Source organism: Hyperolius riggenbachi, chromosome 3 (assembly GCF_040937935.1).
Source record: "Hyperolius riggenbachi isolate aHypRig1 chromosome 3, aHypRig1.pri, whole genome shotgun sequence".
Classification (NCBI taxonomy): domain Eukaryota; kingdom Metazoa; phylum Chordata; class Amphibia; order Anura; family Hyperoliidae; genus Hyperolius; species Hyperolius riggenbachi.
Genome location: NC_090648.1, coordinates 344,653,403 through 344,675,375, shown reverse-complemented (window position 1 = coordinate 344,675,375; position 21,973 = coordinate 344,653,403). Strand labels below are relative to the sequence as shown.

General features: G+C 43.4%; 1 protein-coding gene across 7 annotated transcripts in view; it reads left to right on the top strand.

Annotated features, from left to right (window-relative positions):
* The first annotated feature begins 2,416 nt into the window (after nucleotides 1–2,416).
* The window catches only part of REEP2 (receptor accessory protein 2), a 57,660-nt gene continuing 38,103 nt past the window's right edge, over nucleotides 2,417–21,973 (top strand). For 6 of the 7 annotated variants that reach the window (XR_011030471.1, XR_011030470.1, XR_011030469.1 and 3 more), the window contains exons 1-4: nucleotides 2,417–2,701; nucleotides 16,589–16,661; nucleotides 17,468–17,544; nucleotides 20,601–20,721. Coding sequence is in view for 2 of the 7 variants with exons in the window: in XM_068276998.1 (XP_068133099.1) it covers nucleotides 2,670–2,701; nucleotides 16,589–16,661; nucleotides 17,468–17,544; nucleotides 20,601–20,721 (303 nt within the window). In the remaining 5 variants the exon portion in view is untranslated. The remainder of the gene's footprint in view (nucleotides 2,702–16,588; nucleotides 16,662–17,467; nucleotides 17,545–20,600; nucleotides 20,722–21,973) is intronic. The other variant, XM_068277000.1, reaches the window with a different exon arrangement.

The window sequence follows — 21,973 nt, the reverse complement described above, 5'->3', positions numbered from 1 at the left end:
CTGGAGGGGACAGCCGTGTCACACGGCTGTCCCCAGTACAGTGATGCCTTAGATCGCAGCGCTGCAAGCAGGGATGCCATCCGCGCGCGATCTCCTGCAAACCACGCCCCAAGGACCTTATGCCGATCAGGGTTAGGCGGTCCTGGGGCTGCCGCCGCGTCCACGCCCATCGGCGTGATGCGGTCGACAAGTGGTTAAGTTCAATCTTACATAGCCATAGGATACATGGGGACCCACATCCACTAGGAGAGTATAAGGGGCTAAAAGAGACTGAAAAGACCTCTTACGAAAGAGCAAAACTGAATATATAATTTTGCCTTTTTAAAACAGAAGGTATTTGTGATAATTTAGCTTTAGGCCTCTTTCACAGTGCGACAACATTTAATGCAGAATAACTCATTGCAATGAAAAATCAATGCCCCATTCACAGTGCACACGTTGCGTTGGTGACTAACGCTGAACGTTAAGTGAAAGTACTGCATGCAGTGCGTTATACACGTTATTAGCTGCGTTGGACTGTTTGCACATGCTCAGTAATGACTTGGAATCATACTTTTCATTGCCTGTATGCTCTACTGTATGCGACCGTAACAGGGCATTAAATTTGTGTTGTGACTTGTTTGGGGCGTTGCGTTGTAATTTGCGTTGCGACTTTAACGTTGCATCAAAACACAATGTCCTACTGTGAAAGAGGCCTTAAAGGGGTTCTGTGGGGGTTTCTGAAGAGAAAAACTGCCACTTACCTTGGGCTTCTATGAGCCCCGTGCAGCGGTAATGTCCCACACCGTCCTGCTCCCATCCGCCGTTCCCCGCAGCCGGCACCGGGCTATTATTCGTCCGTCACACAGACGAATAATGCGCGCTACCGCGCCTCCGCTCGCGTCATCTGAGGCTTACTGCGCAGGCGCAGTACAACTGTTTCTTGCACTGCGCTTGCGCAGTAAGCTTCCGATGACGCAGGCGGAAGCGAGCAGGTGCGCGGCCACTGTAGCGCAGCCGCAGTTGGATCCCATGCCGCTTAGACCGGGGCCGGCGGCGGAGAACGGCAGATGGGAGGAGGACGGCGTGGGACATTACCGCTACACGGGGCTGATAGAAGCCCAAGGTAAGTGTCTGTTTTTCTCCTCCGCAACCCCCCACAGAACTCCTTTAAAGTATACCTGAGACAAGCTAGGGTAAAGGATTTTAACTTACCTGGGCTTCTTTCAGCCTCCTATAGTCTGTCAGCTCCTCTGTCTATCTGGTCCCCTCTGTTCTCCTGCAGTCATCCCGGTAAAGTCCCTGACTGAGTAAGTCAGGGACTAATGCGAATGCGCAGCCCTGGCTGCACGCCTCCTTGGTCATGTTCCATGGCCAGGAGTGTTCTGTGTCTATGCAGTTACAGTCCTTAATTAACTACACAAGCACAGAACATTCCCAGCAGTGGGGGCGTGATCAAGGAGGCATGCGGACAGGGCTGCACATGTGCAGTAGTCAGCAGCTATTGGGGCTGACTGCAGGAGAATGGAGGAGACCAGAGAGAGCTGACAGACTACAGGCAGCTGGATGAAGCCCAGGTAAGTATATATCCTCTTGCTCCCCACATGACACGTTTACCTTATCGCTCCCATATATGCAAAATAATGTCTTTCTGCCCCTGAAAGCCAGGCCCACATCCAGAACCGCTATCATAAAGGGAATTTATAGCTTATAATTTTCACTACAGTTCCTCTTTAAAGTGAACCTGAGATGAAAAGAAAAAAAAAAATCATACATACCTGGGGCTTCTTCCAGCCCTTTTCGGCCTGATCGCTCTCTCGGCACTATTATCTGCCTCCTGGGTCTTCCGTATTGGCTCCCGGTATCCTCAGCCAGTCAGTACATGCGCAGTGCAGCCGTGCACGCTCCCGTTTTGCTCCTGCGGCCAGGAGAGTACTGCACAGGCAGCTCCCAGCAACAGGAGCGAGGCGGGCGTGGCCGGGCTGCGCATGCACAGTAAACCCCGACTGACCGAAGAGACTGGGAGCCTTATGGCTATTCCAGGAGGCGGAGGACAGCTCAGAGGGAGCTTTTTTCTTTTCATGTCAGGTTCTCTTTAAAGCTGAATTATTGCAAATACCTTCTGAAGGCAAAATTATATTTTCCATAGCTGTGATTATTATAATAAAAAATAGAAAGTGCTGGTGATTAATCCAAATTAAAATATGTCTGGCCAGTGTAAGAACTGAAAAAGTCTGCACCTATGTATTAAGTAACAGTTCTGATCCTTTCTGCAACTCAGCAATCACTTGTTCTGCAATGCACACAGTGTCAGCAGGGTGTCTCTTGATCAGTGCTGCGTGCCTGCCTGTAAACTTGTGTAGCTGCCTGCAGGCATGTTCTGCCACCAACAGATGCTGCTCTCCTCCCATCACACGACTGGTCCTCACTGATCTGCGCTGAGCCAGCTTGTAGCAGCATCCGTTTTTACTGTCCTCCGACAACAAGTATCTCATCACAGCAGCACAGCTTTAACGCTGGGCCACTCCTCCCGGATTGCTGCAGAGACATTGCCTGGACGGATTTGACTGGGTCTGAGGCTTTTAATTCCTTCTCTTTCCCATCCGTAGAGGGAGGGCTGCTGCTCTCAGGTGCTGGGAGGCCTCCCTGCCCCATAGCCGCGTACTGGTCCTCCGGGGCAGGCAGGCAGGATGGTGTCCTGGATCATCTCCAGATTGGTGGTGTGAGTATAGCAAAGTGTGGGATGCTGCTGTATCCCCCCGCTGGCCCTATGCAAGCTAGGTCCATGTGGATGCTGCACTGTGACATGATGATGTGTCATGGCTGGATGGACGGGAGTGAGTGAGCTCACATGGTGCTGAGGATAATGGAGAGTATGTAAAGGTGCCAAGGAATGTCCCAGCTGCCTGCCTGCTGCCTGTCCATTCACCCGACTAAACACATTTATTATAGGCCCTTTGTGGATGCATTATGATAAAGGTGTCAAGTATGGGAGCACTGAATGCAGTAATAAAGCCTCGGGCTGCTTACTTCATGTGCTTATAGTTTATTGAAATGCTTGTAATGTTATAGGTATACTCAGTTGTTATTATTTATATGTACTTTGTCCTTCAAGTGTATTTTTTTTTTATCCCAGTAAAGTATTCAAGTAGGCATTCAGTTTATGATTACTAGCGGTTATGTTACATTTTGCAGCCTTCTGCTGTCTTCCTGACCTTCAGTGTCATGTGCTATCATGCTGCAGGACTTATTTGATAAAACCATGCCATGGCCTAGTTTACCTGAGTGTTTTCCACCAGCATTTCAGTGCTCTGTCTATATGGGCTAAAACTGCTGCCATGTGAAATCTACATTTATATAGCGGTGTTCCAGTACACACGGGACATGTTTTAGGGCATCACATTAGATGGCATCAAAGTAAAATGCAGCATTTTGTGTTTCATCAAAACAAGGAAAAACACATGTAAACATAGCCATATGCCTCATTGCACAAGTACATGGATATCTACAGCATACTGTTTTTAAAGTGAACTCAGAATGAGAGGGATATGGAGGCTACCACATTTATTTCCTTTAAAGTAATGCCAGTTGCCTGGCTGCCCTGCTGATCCTCTGTCTCTAATACATTCAGCCATATGTATATGCAATATACAATAACATTTGTAAAGCGCTTTTCTCCCATAGTTGTGTCTCAGATTAATACAGGGTTGCAGGCTGGGTTGTGTTACAGAGGAGATAGTCAGATGTTCATGAATGCCAGACTAAAGAGGTAGGTTTTCAGTTTAGACTTAAATGCTTCCAGGGATGGAGCTGTCCTGATTGGGTGTGGCAGGGAGTTCCAAAGTGTAGGGGCAGCATGACAAAAGGCTCTGTCTCCAAAGGTTTTGAGGTGGACTCTGGGGGTGACCATGGTGTTACGTCCTTTTGATCTAAGGTTGTGGGGGGTGTGATGCAGTTGCAACAAGTCCTTCAGGTATCCAGGGCCAAGATTGTGCAAGGATTTGAATGTCAGTAAGCCAATCTTAAACAGTATTCTCCATTTTTAGCCAGTGGAGTGAGCACAGGGTTGGTGTTATGTGGCAATGGCGGGGTTGGCTCGTTAACAGCCTTGCGGCGGCATTCTGTACTAGTTGGAGGCGGCGTAAGTCTTTCTTATGCAGCCCTGTGTAGAGGGCGTTGCAGTAGTCTAACCTTGATGTGATGAAGGCATGGACTAGGGTTGGAAGATCCTCTGAAGGAATTGGGTGTTTAATCTTTGCAATATTCCTTAGATGAAAGAAGGAATGTTTCACAACAGCTGATATTTGATTCCTGAAGCTTAATTTCCCATCAATCACTACTCCCAGGCTGCGCACACAGTCTGAGTTGTTCAGGTCTGAGCTCCCTATCCTTAGCGGTGTTGGTTGAGACTGGGGCTGCTTTGCTGTTGAGCCCTGGCCCTCGATAACAAGAACCTCAGTTTTGTCAGCATTAAGTTTTAGCCAATTAATATTCATCCACTCCTGAAGCTCAGCTAAGCATGAGTTTATTTGTGGAGTAGGGTCTGTGATGCCAGGTTTGAATGACAAATATAGCTGGGTGTCATCAGCATAGCAATGGTATGTCAGGCCATATACCCTGAACAAGCATGCAGCAGATCAGGTGTTTCTGACAATATTGTCAGATCTCACAAGATTAGCTGCATGCTTGTTTCTGGTGTAATTCAGACACTACTGCACCAAAATAAATCACTATGGCTGACAGGCAACTAGTATTGTTTAGCTTCCCTGGAGGTATGGTTATTTCCTGATTTTAGGGTCGTTTCTGAACGTTTCAGACCCTAAAACCAGGAACAAATCATGCCCCCAGAAATCCAGCAGCAACCCCTGCACTTACCTCCCTGGGCTCCAGCACTGCAATTTTACCTCCGTCCTCCAGGTGGCGCTTCAACTCTGTAGTGAGACGGTGATCTCAGCAGAGCCTCTGAGGACAGGAAGGAGAACGGCTACCAACCTCTGGATCCCCCGGGAGGTGAATAAAAACGCCCTCTGCGCTCCATTGTTCTGTATTAAACGCTCGGTGACTAGCCCGAGTGTAGCTTTGGGCTACCGCCAGGGAGGTTGAAAGGAAATTAATATGGTAGCCTCCATATCCCTCTCACCTTGGGTTCACTTTAAGACAATGCCTTGATTTAAACAACCGAAGGCTTTAAAATGCTTCCATAAATTCATACATGTGCTTCATTTACTTTTCTGGTATTTTTTTTTACACAATAATTAAGGTTAAGCATAAGGCTATGTTCATAGTGGATCTTGCATCCCCTGTACAAGCAGGAACACAACAGAACAGAAAGTCACACTGCACATGGTACGGTCGTTGCTTTGCATGCAGTCACTGTTAACATGCGCTTTGTATAGTAGCACACTGCATGCAGTGCTTGGGATACTGTGCTCCACTAGCTTGCACTGCACTGGCCACACTGGGAACATCTGATAGGGTCATCATTGCAGTGCCACTTTCCACAGTATGATGTATCCGTTAAAGAGGACCTGTACCAAAAGAAACGCCCCTTTAGGCCCTAAGGAGGGTGGGGGAAACCTCATTAGGATCCAGAGGTAAGTATCCCCTAAAGTTTAGGGGATACTTACCTCTGGATCCTAATGAGGCTTCCCCCACCCTCCTTACCCTCCGGGATCCAGCACTGGCAGCACCAGAACACCGGCAATGTAAATATTTACCTACCACGATCTAGCGCAGGCGCAGTAGCGGCTTTCCGATCAGGTTCAGGCGGAAAAAGCTGAGCCCAATCATCTATTTCGCCTGAACCCAATTGGAAAGCCGCTACTGCGCCTGCGCTAGACCATGGAAGGTAAATATTGCAGGCACGCCTCCGCCACAGTCAACATCCTTGTCAGCTGTAGTTTTCAGGAGAGCCAGTGTTGGATTCCTGAGGCTTAGGAGGATGGGGGAAGCCTCCCAAGCCTCAACATGGACATTACTTTACTTTAAAAATCAGTTGTCCTTTCAGTTATAACTGAGAGCAACTGATATAGTGTAAAAGGACAGGGCCCTTTTCCACTAGCAATCACAATCACAAATCACAAATGCCAGCGATTGCGATTGCGATTTTTCATTAATTCTGTTATGCGATTGCGATTTGTGATTTTCATTTGCATTGCATTATCATTGTAAAATTCGCTCCAGAAAGCGATTTGCGATTTCCAAATCGAATCACTGTAGTGGAAAATACTTCTTGTGATTTCTATGATAAAGTAACAACCCTAGCGATTTAAAAATCACTAGCGATTTGCGATTCAGCCCTAAGGATCCTTTTAAACTATATTGGTTGCTATCAGTTATAACTGAAAGGACACCTGATGTGCAGTCCAGTGTCCATGTTTCCCTTTGGCCTCTTTGACACTATACGCTGAAAAACTGCTTTTTCACAACGCACTGCAATGGAGAAAAAAAACCACATTAAAACAGAACGCATAGCAAAGCATTAAGTGTAAAGGGGCCTAAGGGGCCTTTTACACTATATCAGTTTCTGTAAGTTGTAACTGAAAGGGCAACTGATGTCCATTCCAGTGTCTATGTTTCCCTATGGCCTCTTTCACACTATACACTGAAAGACTGAAGCTTTTTTACAATGCACTGCTATGGAGAAAAAAAAAACACATGGAAATGCAACGCATTAAGTGTAAAAGGGCCCTTATGGCTCGCATGTTTACAGTGGGAATGAGGCATAGTTTCATTGCACTGTATGCCTCACTGTATGGTTGCAACACTACAGTGCGGTGTGAATTTTCAGCCACTTCGTCCAATTTGTGCTGCAATATGATTGCAGTACAACATACTCGATGTGAAAAGGCCCTAAAAGTAATGATGAAAACAAAAATGCAAAAACCTGTACTAACCCTTTAAATTGGTTCAATTAAAGGACAACTGAAGTGAGAAGAATATGGAGGCTGCCATATTTATTTTCTTTTAAACGATGCCAGTTGCCTAGCAGCCCTGTTGATCTAGTGTCTGAATAACACCAGAAACAAGCATACAGCTAATTTTGTCAGATCTGACAATAATGTCAGAAACGCCTGATCTGCTGCATGCTTGTTCAAGGTCTATGGCTAAAAGAGGCAGAGGATCAGCAGGATAGCCAGGCAACAGGTATTGCTTAAAGGGAAATAAATGTGGCAGCCTCCATATCCGTCTCGCTTCAGTTGAAGAGATGTTGTTTCATGTGTTGCTGTTTTGGTTTGCCTATAATAATTACCTTTTACACCACCTACTGGAATAAGTATGTGCATCATTTCCTATGTCTCAACCTCTTTTGGGATGTACCAGTTATTCATCTCAATTGCTTTAATTTGTACATTTTTAATGTTTGACACATTTCTTCAAATCCATGGAGTGGTAATGTATGTGTAAGCACACTAGGTGTAGATAGATGTTATCTGCCATGCATTCATAAGTCCCTGAGATGGAATCTGGTTAGGACAACAGCACAGTGATGGAGCTTATTGCCTATAAGATATTGCCAAGTGCTTCTGCTCTTGTAGTCGCTTTCAGCGATATAGTTACGGTATCTATTAAGCCTATTTATGTATATGGTTTGTTTGATCATTTGCTGAAAACTGAACTGACAAATATTTGAATATATAAAGTTAGCATATATAATCAACACTCATGGCAAAGATACAAGCAGTTCCAGACAAATCAAGTATGAGCGACACTGATCGCTAACAACCCTTCTTCGTGATTTCAATGTCAGTAGGCCGATCTTGAATAGGACCCTCCATTTTATAGGTAGCCAGTGAAGGGAGTGCAGGACTGGCGTTATGTGGCAGTGACGGGGTTGGTTGGTTGGTTAAGTCTGGCAGTAGTATTTTGTATCAGCCTAGGTGGTACAAGTCCTTTTTTGGAAGGTCAGTGTAAAGAGCATTGCAGTAGTCCAGTCGGGATGAAAGCATGAACCTAAGGTTGGTAGATCTTCTGAGGGGATGAGGTGCTTGATTTTTGGGATGTTCTTCAGGTGAAAATACGATTATTTCTCTACAGCAGAGATGAGAGTTCTAAAGTTTAAATCCTCATCAATTAGAACTCCCAGGCTACGCACATGATCAGAGCTGTGTAGATCCGTGCCTCCTATTCTCAGTGGTGAAGACTGCAAGTTAAGTTGTTTTGTTGTCATGTGCTGCCCTCCAATCAGGTCTTCAGTTTTATCTGCATTTAGTTTCAGCCAGTTGTAACTCATCCATTGCTGTAGTTTGCCTAAGCAGACGTTTATAGTTGGAGTTGGGTCTGTCATACCAGGATTGAAGGAAATATATAGCTGGGAGTCATCAGCATAGCAGTGGTATGTTAGGCCATGTTTTTGGATTAGTTTTCCAAGCGGTAACATGTAAATCATGAAGAGCAAGGGAGAAAGGATTGAGCCCTGGGGCACCCCATACTTAAGTGGTACATAGGTGGACAGGAAGGGCTCCATAGACACTTTTTGGGTTCTGCCGCACAAGAAGGATTGGAACCACTGAAGAACTATGCCATCAATGCCGCAGTATTCCTGTAGCCTGCTTATCAAGATGTCATGGTCAACTGTATCAAAGGCTGCAGAAAGGTCTAGCAGTATGAGGATGGAGCACTCTCCTCTGTCTCTTGCCATGAGCAGGTGGTTGCATATTTGGATGAGAGCAGTTTCAGTGGTGTGATGTTTCCTGAAGCCAGACTGGAATGGGTCATAACTGTTGTTTTGTAGGATTTTGGCTTCTAGCTGTAGGTATACAGCTTTTTCAATTAGCTTACCCAGAAATGGAAGGTTAGAGACAGGTCTGTAGCTGGCCATTGCATCTGGGTCCAGGGAGGGTTTTTTGAGGAGAGGCCTGATGATTGCTTCTAATGAGGTAACAGCTTGTAAACACTGCTTATGTTTTATACTATAAAAAGCAAAACCACCAGCCTACTCTGTTGTCAGGTGTAACTGCTGCCTGAGCAGTTCTGTGGAGAGTAACATTATTAGATGATCTTGGCTATGTACATACTTTGCATTACTCGTTGTTTCACTTTAACAATGAGTGCTGTACAGACATACTGCTCAGCTCCTAGCAGGCTGTACTGAGCTTTGGAGAGGGCTAGAGGGAGGACACACAAGTGGCACTTTGCTGTGGAAAATTCTTCCTGTATTGAAGAGGAGTTCCAGTGAAAATAATGTAATAAAAAAGTGCTTCATTTTTACAATAATTATGTATAAATGATTTAGTCAGTGTTTTCCCATTGTAAAATCTTTCTTTTTCCTGATTTGCATTCTGACATTTACCACATGGTGACGTTTTTACTGCTGGCAGGTGATGTCAGTGGAAGGAGATGCTGCTTGCTTTTTTGGCAGTTGGACCCAGCTGTAAACAGCTGTTATTTCCCATCCCACAATGCAATGAGGTTTACAGACAGGAAACTGTCAAGACCATTGTCCTGACATCACACTGTGGGAGGGGTTTCACCACAATATCAGCCATAAAGAGCCCCCTGATGATCCGTTTGTGAAAAGGAAAATATTTCTCATGAGAAAGGGGGTATCAGCTACTGATTGGGATGAAGATCAATTCTTGGTCACGGTTTCTTTTTAACAGTAGGCATAAGGTGAGATTGAAGCGTCCTGGCAGATCATCACAGGTGAGGCAGGCGGCATAAGAGAACCCATACATACTATGTACATACTATTGATTTATAGCCAAAGTGATCAGGAGCCGTCACTCAAGTAAAATCTAAAGTGTGTACATAGCTTAACCATTTAAGTAATATTCCACCTTTGTTAAGAAAACTTTCAGTTCAGCTCTATAAGCTGTTGAAAAGCTCTTGCTAATGCAATGCTATGGGGGATTTTTATTAAATCACATCCCTCAAGTGGGATCACACCCATAGCATTACATTAACAAACTTTATAAATCACAAAGTGTTCAGAAAAGCGCTCCTAGTGGGTTCCAGGCCTTAGGAATCATTTTGTTTCACTTTATTTCAAATTGCTTAGTTGTATGTTTAAGTTTGAATGTTCAGATGCCCCACCCTGATAGGAGCAAACTCTATCAAGACTGGGAGTGTCAGAGTTTCCTTCCAGTCACTCCGTTTATGTAGGTGTGGGAAGCAAGCAAAAACAATTGCTCCTGCTTTGTGCAGGTACATTGCTCAGGCAAGATGAGGAACATACCGGGGGTATCTGTTCTGAAAACTAGTGCAATACAGAGTACCAAACTATTAAAGTAAATGAACTTAGCTTTACAGACAGTTTTAGAAATTCATAGCTAACATTACATTTCAACACATTTGTGCAGAACTGAAAAAGGTCATGTACCATGTGATTGTGCCCCAGTACAGTCAACCATTCATTTCCAATCAGAGGGTAGCTTTCATTATACAATGTTGTACCACTTAATCTTGATCAGACGCCTCTGGAACTAAAACAGCAAGGCGGAGAACTAGTGGCTGCAGTGGGACCCAGTGCTGGAATAGATAGACACCATCTCTACTGCTATGCTTGCTGATCTTTGGATCTATCAAAGACCTATAGGCGGCTGGGGGGGAGGAAAAGTGAGGGCTTGATAAGTCTGCTTGGGAGAGAGATGGTTTCATTGGGGGGGGGGGGGGGGGGGGGGGTAGTGAGTGATGGAGGAAGGGGGGGAGGTAGTGAGAACTACCTCACCTTTCAAGTCTCCCACTCTGCTCTTCTCATTTCTCTAATCTGTTGAGGGCGGGGCTGGTGCAGCTGCTTATCAGTAGTATTCTCTCCGGCATGCTCGTGCTCTTGGTACAGACACACAGGCCTGTGTGAGTGTGAGGTGGTGCTTCAGGGAAGGTCAGGAGGCGTGCATGGGGCACTGTATCCTGCACAGGGACGAAACTCTTTGGGTGGTGCCTAATGGGATGCTTGTAGGGGGAGCAGGTGAGTGAACTGTAGTGGGGCACTGTGCCCTGTACAGCCGGGTACATACAGCCTGTCTATGGGCCCTTACAGTAGCACGGGCGGTTGTGACTGCTGCAACCTCGGCTTCTACTCCTCTGCTTATGGTTCAGTCATGTATGAAACATAATGTATGAATAAAAGAAGTGAGCCACATAAATACGTGGCCTACAACAGGTACTCTAGGCTCACATACTTTTATTTTATGAACATTATTTCTGTTATGGCCTCACCCACTTTGTGCATTTCACTGGTTCTGCACAGGAGCCCACTGTTGGCTGTGTCCGCTACTGGCAGGACCACTGTACAACGCCAAGGAGGGGGAATCCTATCTGGCAGGAGGAGTAGGCTGCCAATATACAGTACCATGGAAGAGGGCAGCAGAAATGCAGACTCTGTTGAGCTAGTTAGCAGTAGTCCTGCTGTGTGTTTTTATTTTAGTCAGCTTTTAAAGCACACTAGAACTGTAAAAAAAAAGCTGAAAGGAGGAATAGAGAGGGCGCATCAGATCTCTGTGTGGAGAAACAACAGAAAAAGACGGCTGGGAGGGAAAAAAAAGCAAACAAAAAAATAAACAATTGCAATGTGGAATTGGACCTAAAGTAGAAAACTAAATTCACATTCCAGCAGATATTGCATCCCTGTGATTCTCTAGTATTAAATATAAAGATCCAAAACACCTGCTGCCCTGAAATATGCTATAAATTGCCATCTCTGGTACTGCAGAACAACCCTTGAATGCTGTGGAGGCTGAAGGCAATCATGCCACCACAATTCACCTGCTGAGAATGCATAGAGACAGTGGGTGAACGCCTGGCTGCATGGTTAATGGAAGCACAGATAGAGGTGTGTAGAGCAGCCCACATACTGATCAGAGGAGGTGCACATCAGGCTGGGGTAACACGCACCTCGTGTCCAGGGGGAAGCAGGGGGGCTCACCACAGATATAGCAGCAAGTCGCAGCTTGCAAATCTTTTACATGTGAGTCTCCATAATGTCTCCAGCTACCTTGCATGGGGAACCATACAGACCACAAGGCACCTATCCTGCCTTTGGGAGAATCACATCACATGGGCCTAACCAACAAAAGAGGAAAAAAGGGCACCACCATAGGCTCCCATTATAAAAGCCACAATTTGCGGCAATGGGAGGAAGTTTGAGTGCAGGGAGGCCCCTAATAAAATAGTGGGCCCGCTATGCAATGTGCAATTATTTGCATAACAGGAAGACTCAGTGACTGCTATTTTATTAAGTGCCTCCCTGCACCCAAATTCTTATTGCCGTAAATTACGGTTCTACGGCTGGGGGGGGGGGGGGTAGGTTTACTAACCACGTGGGGGTTAAAGGAGAGTGGGTTAGGGTTAGGCTGCTTAAAGGGAACCTGAGGTGAGAGGGATTTGGAGGCTGCCATATTTATTTCATTGTAAACAATGCCAGTTGCCTGGCAGCCCTGCTAATCTTCTGGCATAAGTAGTGTCTAAGTCAAAACCCTGGAACAAGCATATAGCTAATCCAATAAAACCTGAGTCAGAGTACCTGATCTGCATATACTTGTTCAGAGTCTATGGCTAAAAGTATTAGAGACACAGGATCAGGAGGACTACCAGGCAACTGGTACTGTTCAAAGTGTACCTGAGGTGAAAAGTGACATGATGAGATAAACATGTATATGTACAGTGCAAAAGATCTTAATAACCAGGTTGTTTTATTTGCTTTATTTTGCTGCATGAAAGAGTTAATTTCTAGGCATGGAAGTGACAGCTTCTGTCTAAGTACCTTGTCAGAAATATAGTGAACCTCACTGATAAGCAAATTACAGCCATAAAGGATTTCCTGGCAGCATACAACTTCTGAGAGAAGAGGGAGGTAAAATATATGAACTATTGACCTTTTTCTAACTCTGGGACATTTATTAGGCTGGCACTGAGCAGAGGCAACAAAACATTCAATCTACTTTGTAAATGTTTAAATATATAATAAAACCATGGGATATCTAAAAAGAATATTTTTAAAATACAATTGTTTATCTCATCAGAATATTTTGACCTAGGGTTCCCCTGCAGCCTCCATACCTCTTACCTCGGGTTCCCTTTAAATCATTCAGAACATTCTGACCAGCCAGCAATTGTAATTTCATTATAATTTGCTGATGGAAACCCAATAGAAATTTCACATCTGTTGAGTCTTTAAAATAAGTCTGAGATGACATAACTGGCTTATGCATTGATTGAGTGGAAGGATGTGCAGTATAGTGTGTTGATGTTAATTGCATACATGATTTCTGTTACAAATTGCTTTATTTTATAAATGCTTTACCCAGGCACTCAATTCCTGCATTCTTTTTTGCATTAAATTACACCATTTTTTTCTTACATATTTTACTTGCATTCCACTTATGTAAATGAGTTAATTTGACATGCTAGAAGCTGCTTCTCTGCAGAAACATGTTTGTCCGGTCAGCAGAAATATTCACATGACCTCAGAATGTAATCTATGTATTATTATTCCAGTGGCAGAAGAACTATTAAATCTGATACCTCCTTGCTCATGGCTCATATGTCCTTCAGGAAAGTGTACATCTTCCTTTTCCTTATCAGCAGGGTAACTTACCAGGGTAGAGCATGCCATAAATCATAGGTTCTGAGCACATGCAGGGGGTTCTTGAATTTCCCATAGTCCATCTAGTAGTAAGTTTTGAGATGCAATAAAAGATGAATCTTATATAAACCTAAATATGTATTTATTATTGTTAATGAAAAGTATCAAGGCATGTTAAAGAGACACTGAAGCGAAAAAAAATTATATTATGATTTGTATGTGTAGTACAGCTAAAAAATAAAACATTAAGATCAGATACATCAGTCTAATTGTTTCCAGTACAGGAAGATTAAGAAACTCCAGTTGTTATCTCTATGCAAAAAAGCCATTAATCTCTACGACTTTGTTTAGTCGTGGAGAGGGTTGTCTTCTGACTTTTATTATCTCAACTGTTTTCTTTTTATCTGCTAGAGGAGAGGTCATTAGTTCACAGACTGCTCTGAAAGACTCATTTTGAATGCTGAGTGTTGTGTAATCTGCACATATTAGAGAATGATGCAATGTTAGAAAAAACACCATATACCTGAAAATAAAAATATGAGAATATTTTCTTTGCTGCTAATCTTCTAGTAATTATTCATAGTACACAACCAATTCATTATATCATATATTTTTTTTCGCTTCAGTGTCTCTTTAAACAAGTATTAATACACAATGATGGAACACTCTTAACAAGTATATATGCATTAGGGGATACTTGCAGTGATGTTGTAATAAGAGATGCTTAGGTTGTGACTGCACAAGGACCCCTGGACCAGTGAAGCCCACTAGGGGCGCCCCTTTTATCACTGTATTAGCTCTTGGCACCGTTCTGGAAATGTTCATCCCTATATGTGCTTTCAGTACTGATAATCATTATGAAACTGTTCCCCTCCCCAGCTTACACCTCTCTGACACTAGAAATTTTCTTAGAAAATTTTATTTCAATTGTTATGAATAGAGTGCTTGAAGTGCCTAATGTAAAACTGCTAATGCAGCGCAGCTTAATGTGAGGGAGCGCTCGTTACAAAAGAAGGAGCGGCTGCTATGCACGCCTTACATAGCAGCGCACGTTGCTATGTAAGGAGCGTGCCTTCCTTAGTTACTAGTTACTACTACCGGTATAATAATTAACATAGTACTGGCTGCTAGTGAAGTTCCGCGGTCACGGTACTTCACAAGACCACCCGCATTTTATGCGCGTTGCTATGCAACCAATGCACGTAACTAAGGAAGACTTGCTCCTTCCATAGCAACGCGTTCTGCTATGTAAGGAGTACATAGCGGCCGCTTCTTCTTTTTAAGAAACGCTCCTTCACATTAAAGGACAACTAGGGAGGCTGCCATGTTTTTTTTTCCTTTTGTGCAATACCAGTTGCCTGGCTGTCCTGCTGATCCTCTGTCTCTAATACTTTTAGCCATTGACCCTGAACAAGCATGCAGCAGATCCGGTGTTTCCGACATTAATGTCAGAACTGACATGATTAGCTGCATGCTTGTTTCTGGTGTGATTCAGACACTTTGGCATCCAAATAGATCAGCAGAGCTGACAGGCAACTTGTATTGCACAGAAGGAAAAAAAACATGGCAGCCTCCCTACAGTTGTCCTTTAAGCTTAATGAATCAAGCCCATAGTTTCTTAGCTACTCTGAGTACTTGAGATGATGTTACGCACAATTAAGGGTTCTTGGCAAATGCAATCATTAATAATGGGGTACAGGCTGTGATAATGTTGAGAAACACTGCTGTAAGTGACCTCAGCACTTTTTAGCTGACCATACACTTACATAAAGCGCTTTACAAATGTTAGCTCATTTCATTAAGGTTAATGTCAAGGGACTCAGGGACTATTGAGATCAGGTTAAATACAGTGTATGGTTAGGCAGTAGTATTGAGTTAGGTCAAGAGTAAGACTAGTTTAGAAAGTAAGTCAGTGTTAGGGATTCTTTAAGGGTCCAGATTAGGCATAAGTGAAAGACCACAATTAGTGTCAACCCAACTGCATTGCTGTATAGCTGTGTGTACCCCTGGAGGCACTGGAGGAGGGGTCTTGGCACACGTACTACATTTACATGGGTGTTCCTCCAACCTTGCTATAGTGTCCCCATAAACGGGTGTCTGAGCAATGTTAAGCAATGTCAATGTTTTCCAAATAAGGTTTAAATTTTGTAACATAAAAATTAGAAATACCTGTTTCAGCGGATCACTACTTCTCACCCCAGCAAACTAGAACATCATCCTCTCTTTGGCAGTCAGGAGGCATGTACAGTTTAAGGGCTGGTTCACACAGGCTTCTGCCGGCAGCCATGCGAGTCATTTACTGCCAGGATCGACCAACGCCCGCATTCTGAAGTATGGGAGCGTCCATCTCAATGCATCTACTGTTGTTTGCCGGCAATTGCACTAATGCCGGCAATTGCAGTTAACTGAAATTGCTGAGACGCGGCATGTAGCATCTTGCAGCGGTTGCATCAGTGGTTTCGTGACCTCTATATGACTCAAAACGGGGCGCAATGATAGGATGACGGGAACTGATGTGAACCAATGCCAAATGTTTTCTGCTTGGTTGCACCACCCCCAAAAGCCCATCTGAACTAGACCTAAAGGTGCCCACTAAAGTTGTATGAGTAAAATACTTTAGGTAGTCCCTCACATTACATAAACATGGCAGATTGTATACATTAGTTGCAATTGTATCATTAGTGGACATCTTTAGGTTCACTTGGGAGCCTTGGCTTTGCCATCAGACCTGCCAATTGGTACATGGTTCTCAGCACTGCAGACATGTGACTGGAGGGGTGCGGAGTTTTGATTGCCAGCAAAGGAAGTGGAAGCCAGGAAGCACTCGCCTGTTGGTTGTGCGGAGCGGCGGAACTGTGATATGCTGTGCTTTCCTTTAACCTAGGCGTAGCCACGTCGTTTTGCTAGTTTAGTATTGTTGACTGATGTTCTGCTAGTAAATATTGACTTTTCCAGTGTTAGACTTTTTTTCTGTGCAAAAACATTAGAGAAGACTATTTTTGTATTTGTGTAATATTTACTGTAATTAATTTTGTTGCTGTGTTTTTCATTTTACCAAAGGTCATATTTGTTTTTGTTCCTTAGGTTGCTGTTTGGTACTTTATACCCAGCATATTCTTCATACAAAGCTGTGAAGACAAAAAATGTGAAAGAATATGTAAGTGGTAACAAATATTATCTGCATGATTCCTTGGTAGGCACAGGTAAAAACGTAAAAGTTATACATTGTTTATCTGTAATGGGATGTTTAACAGTATCAGGGAAGAGTTTAAAGGGACAGGCAATATATTGTGCTTTTATCACTGATCAACTTCTCAGTGAAGCAACTTTATCCATATCATTTTGCCACCTAGTCACTTAGCCATACCTTTCTAGTGTGAAGCTTAAATTCCTGTGTCCATACCCTTGCTGGGTTTAGAAACAAGGACTTTGTCATTCCTTTGTCAGAGGACGCAGCTCTACAGCTGCAATTATTCACCTCTGTGGCTGGTCACTGAAAATAGCCCTTTCCACTCTTTAGGCTTAGTACACACTGGGTCTGATGCAATTCAAGGTGATAAGTAGCTTGCATATGCGAGATACTTATCACCTGGCCACAGCACAAGGTTTATCGACAAATCCTATTGCCGGTTTCATTTGTCCGATGCTCGATCGTCAGGGAGTATTACTCAGGCAAAAGCCTGAGGGATGCTTCCATATCCCGGGCGATGGGAAGTGAGGTTTTGGGCTGTGGTGCTGTCCTTCAGCACCATGGCACTGCTCCTTTGCTCCCCAGGAGATGCACGCACCCGTCGCGAGAGCCTGCACTTACCACTAAACATCTGCTACCCCTCCTGTCGCTGTAATTGACTTTGAGCCTCGGCAATGCATCTTTGAAGCTCCCACCAGGCCCTGACAGCCAGTATTCTTATTCACCATCTGACAAAACCTCTGGAAAGTGATGTGAAATGTGTTGTTTTGCAGGTGAAATGGATGATGTATTGGATAGTGTTTGCGTTTTTCACAACTGCAGAAACCTTAACGGATATTATCCTCTCTTGGTAAGTATCTGTAACCAGATGATCAGAGAAATAAACATCAATTGTCAGAGTGGAATTTTTATGGTCAGGGTCAGGTCATGCTGTCTGCTCATACCAGCCAGCCATTTTTCCATTTACCCTTTACAGTAATCCATGACTGTCTCTTAGAGGAAAACAGATCAGTCAGATGCATTATTTTGGTTGGAGCTTATCCCTTACATATTTCAGGATATGGATACTTTCACATAACACATTGGGTTGTAACAGACATTGTTATGCACACTGTAACGTGGTGCGATCCAAAGGCCATAAACAGTTCACACCTCTTTGGTTGTGCTGCAATGCAACAGATTCCATTGGGACCCCTGCTATTGGGGTCTTCTCCTCCTCCCTTCCCCCTTGCAGAATGCACCAGAGCTGGATAAATAATTTCTCTTAACATTACAATTTCATCTAAATTTCACGCAGCTTGAACTTGGACCAATAAAAATTTGACAGGAAGTTATTCTGATCCAATTTCAAGCTGCATATAATTTACATTAAATTTGAATGTTAGGTGAAATGATTTGCACCTCATTGATCACCTTTATTTACCTGCTCTCATTGTGTCGGATCTCCACTTTCTTGGTCTTGGAAGCAGCCTGCAGTAGGGAATGCCGGGCATGCAGCAGAGCAAGTGGCGATGGACGGAAGGAAGAGGAGACCGGATGCACTGAGAGCAGGTAAATATATTTACGCAGCTCCACTTTGCTCTGTAAGGAGGAGTGGAGGATCAGGCATCCATAGCCCGGGGGGAGGGGGGGGGGAATGTTATGAGCTGTTTTGCCGCAGGGGCTCCCATAATGGTTGTGTTTGCTGGGGGGCCTGGAGGGGTATAGTTATGCCCCTGTGTGATTGTGATAGCATCCTTTCTAATAATCCCTCTAGGTATCTGCGTCCATTGCAGGTCGCAGGGTACACATGCAGTGGGGGACGCCAGTGTGCCACTGTTCACACACTAGTAAACTATAATACACTAGTCTTTTAGCATCCTCACTTTCTTCAGATGTCACTCAAGTAAGGCTTGCAAACTTTGTGCACCTAATAGCAGGTTTGCTGAATGGCTTTGGTTCTGCAGTGTTCATCAGCTATGTAAGCCAACTCCAGTGATTTGCTGGACCTCAGTTGGCCTACCAGGCAAACATCCATAAGCAAGACTCAATGGGGCAGATTTATTGACTGCCACTAAATAATTTATGCATAGTACGTAACGGGCTTTTTCTCAATTGACACAACAGGCATTGGTATATACAGTATACTGCATACGTTGTTGTTCATATAACACAACTTATACAAGCAATGTGTGCATTGAGCACATAACGCAACAAGTTCCACTATTTGAGCTTGCCTGATACATACTTTGTGTAAACACCAGTAAAATGTATGTGTGCTGCCTGATAGTTTTAGTTTTACTGGCAGATAGTGAATGTACTCTAGTAATTGCAAGAGGCATGCTCACGCACTTAGATTTGCTAAAATCAAAATAAATATGTGATTTTTAAGAGATAGGACTCCTGTGATTTTCCAGAATTTTTTTTAACATGAATTGAATGCTTTCAGCTAGGACTGCAAAGGCCAGAAAGCTTTGAGTATGACTGCATTACTGAGTTACTAACCTGGAGCATCCAGCTGTATTATATAGCACGCTTGCTTCAAAGTCTTTATAGCTGATGTTCAGTAAAATATAGTTGTCAAGCCGGCATGGAGAACTAGAGCTATAAGATGCGTTAAAGAGTTTCCCTTAGTTCTCTTACAAGGTGTTCTGTCTGGCAGTCTGAAAATAGCGATACAGGTTTCTCAGGATTGAGGTCAGTCCAGGCATGCAGCAAGGCTTTAGAATGAAAGGTGTTAGCAGGCTTTCAGCTGGAGTGCAGGGTGTGTGAAAAACGCCACAGCGCTGCAGTCAGCCATACCCAGCTTTGTTGTTTCAACTTTTATATGACTTGTTGTTCTTTGAAGGTGTACTTTAGAATTAAGGTTTAGCTTTAAGAAGCCTTCTCACATCCATATCATAACCAAGCTTCAGCTGTCAAAGCATTAACAGTAACATCATATTAATGTACACTGTATAGACCAGGCATGGGCAAACTCGGCCCTCCAGCTGTTACGGAACTACAAGTCCCACAATGCATTGCAGGAGTCTGACAGCCACAGTCATGACTCATAAAGGCAAATGCATTGTGGGACTTGTAGTTCCGTAACAGCTGGAGGGCCGAGTTTGCCCATGCCTGGTATAGACCTATAGACTCCTAGGCACAAAATGTAGATAAAAAAAAATCAGTGCTTTGGTCAAGTGCAAGTTTCTCATGTCTATATCTCCCATACATAAGGTATTCAAAACTTGAAAACCATTATTTAGAGCCAATAGAATTTTTAAGGGATTACTTTAGCTGTCAAAATTAAACTATATCGGTCACCATATAGGCTCATCTGATGCTTTGAGCAGTAACATAGCATCAGACGAGCCTCCTCTATGGTGTCCTTCTATATTTAATTTCCTGCCCACCTCAGGGCCCTATTTATATACAGTATTTCACTTAAAGCTCTTCTAACTACCACACATAAAGCTGTCTATCACACCACAACATACTGAAAGTTATGCCCTTTAGTTAATCTACCACTTTTTCCTGATACAGTGAATTCTGATTTCACGAAACACATCAAGCTAAAAATTCAAAAGTGGTGGAAACCTTTGTTGTTGATTGTATTGTATGAACAGCCCATTGGGTGCTACAAGTAGCAAGATTTTTATTTTTCTTACACTGCAAAACTTGAGGGAAAATTTCCTAATTTCCTCTTGAATTGGCATGAGACTATATATACATACAGTAAATGTGTACAAAAAATTATGTACCAGTAGAAGGCTTGCTGGACATTGCTAATTACATTAGGCTAAAATACTTTTCCCTGATTATTGGCATCTGCAGCTATCACTATCACTTAATGATGATATTAGTTGGAATGGCACCGGCCCCTTTTGTAGATTGTTTTACCTGCTTACTATTGAAAATTAGCTAATTTTACTTTTTCTCTTTCAGGTTTCCTTTTTATTTTGAGTTAAAGATTGCTTTTGTTATCTGGCTTCTTTCGCCTTACACTAAAGGCTCCAGTGTGCTGTACAGGAAATTTGTCCACCCAACACTATCTAGTAAGGAAAAGGTAGGTCTCTGACAGTAAGCACTCATTCTTCTGATAGGTGGATTGATATATCTGCAAGACAGTATGTCTGATTTATTATGAGTGCTGGAGCAAAGACCACTCATTGAAAAATGGATTACATATCTATGACTACCAATCATTCTTTTCTCTATATCAGCAGTGTGCTAGTGGCTAATACATGGGTAAATGGGTGAGAAGGTGTACAAACTGAACTGAGGTAAAGTGAAGTCCAAGAGGAGGTAGGCTTAAGGCTATGGGGGTGGCTTATGGTGGACTCTCAAAGCTTTAATACAATTCCTGATAAGGTGCTTTGCAAGGGAGGAGGTGTTGTTCCACTCCCTGCTTGTCGAGTATACCTGCAAATGCAAAAAAAATCCCATGCAGGCTGGTTATTATTCCGACACAAGTACCCCCCACCCCTCACAAGGCTTAGCCATTATGCGCAATACCAGCCTGCATGGAAAATAAAGTGGGGGGAGGGGGAGGCTACTATTTTTTTTCTTTTTTAAGAAAATGTGCATCAAATAACAACAATATATTAGAGGTGGTCAAGCTGTAACCAGTAAGTGATGTATGGTGCTGAAGAGAGTTTTTTTTTTTAATTGATAAAGTAATCATCCATCAATACTCCTAAAGGTACTAGCATAATGCTTGAGCCAGTTGTACTGCATACTGCAAGGGTTACATTAGCAACTCAATCAGCTAGTAAAGCGTGTGCAGTGCAGGCCTAATTTACTTGCTTGAGGCAAGTTTTTTTGGTCTTTTATAACTCAATTGAGCCCCCTGGGTTTTTGGCCTTGTTCACATTAAAAAAACGAAATTGCTGACGCCACAGATTTACAATTTTGTGGGTGATTTGTTTTTTTTTTTTTTCCGGTGCTCGGGTGGGCGTTGCGGTTATTGTAAAGCGCTTTTGCAGAGCGATTGTGCTTTTTCACTCCCTGACGTCAGTCAGGAAGTGAACTCTTTGAATCAGAAAATAATAAATACAATGTACCGGTATTTATTTTTAAAAGCGCCTGGGAAATTGCTATGCAAATCGCTTTTTCAAGCGTTTTTAGAATTTCCCTATACCTTCCATTGAGGCAAAACGCCTCAAAAATGGTACAGGCTCCGCTTTGCTGAGCGGATTGGAAACAAACCGCTCAGATGTGAACTCTCTCTCATAGGGAATCATTGCACAAGCGTTTTGAGGGCGATTTTCAAAATCGCCTGCGCTTTAAAAAAGTGCGAAAACGATGTTTTTATTGCA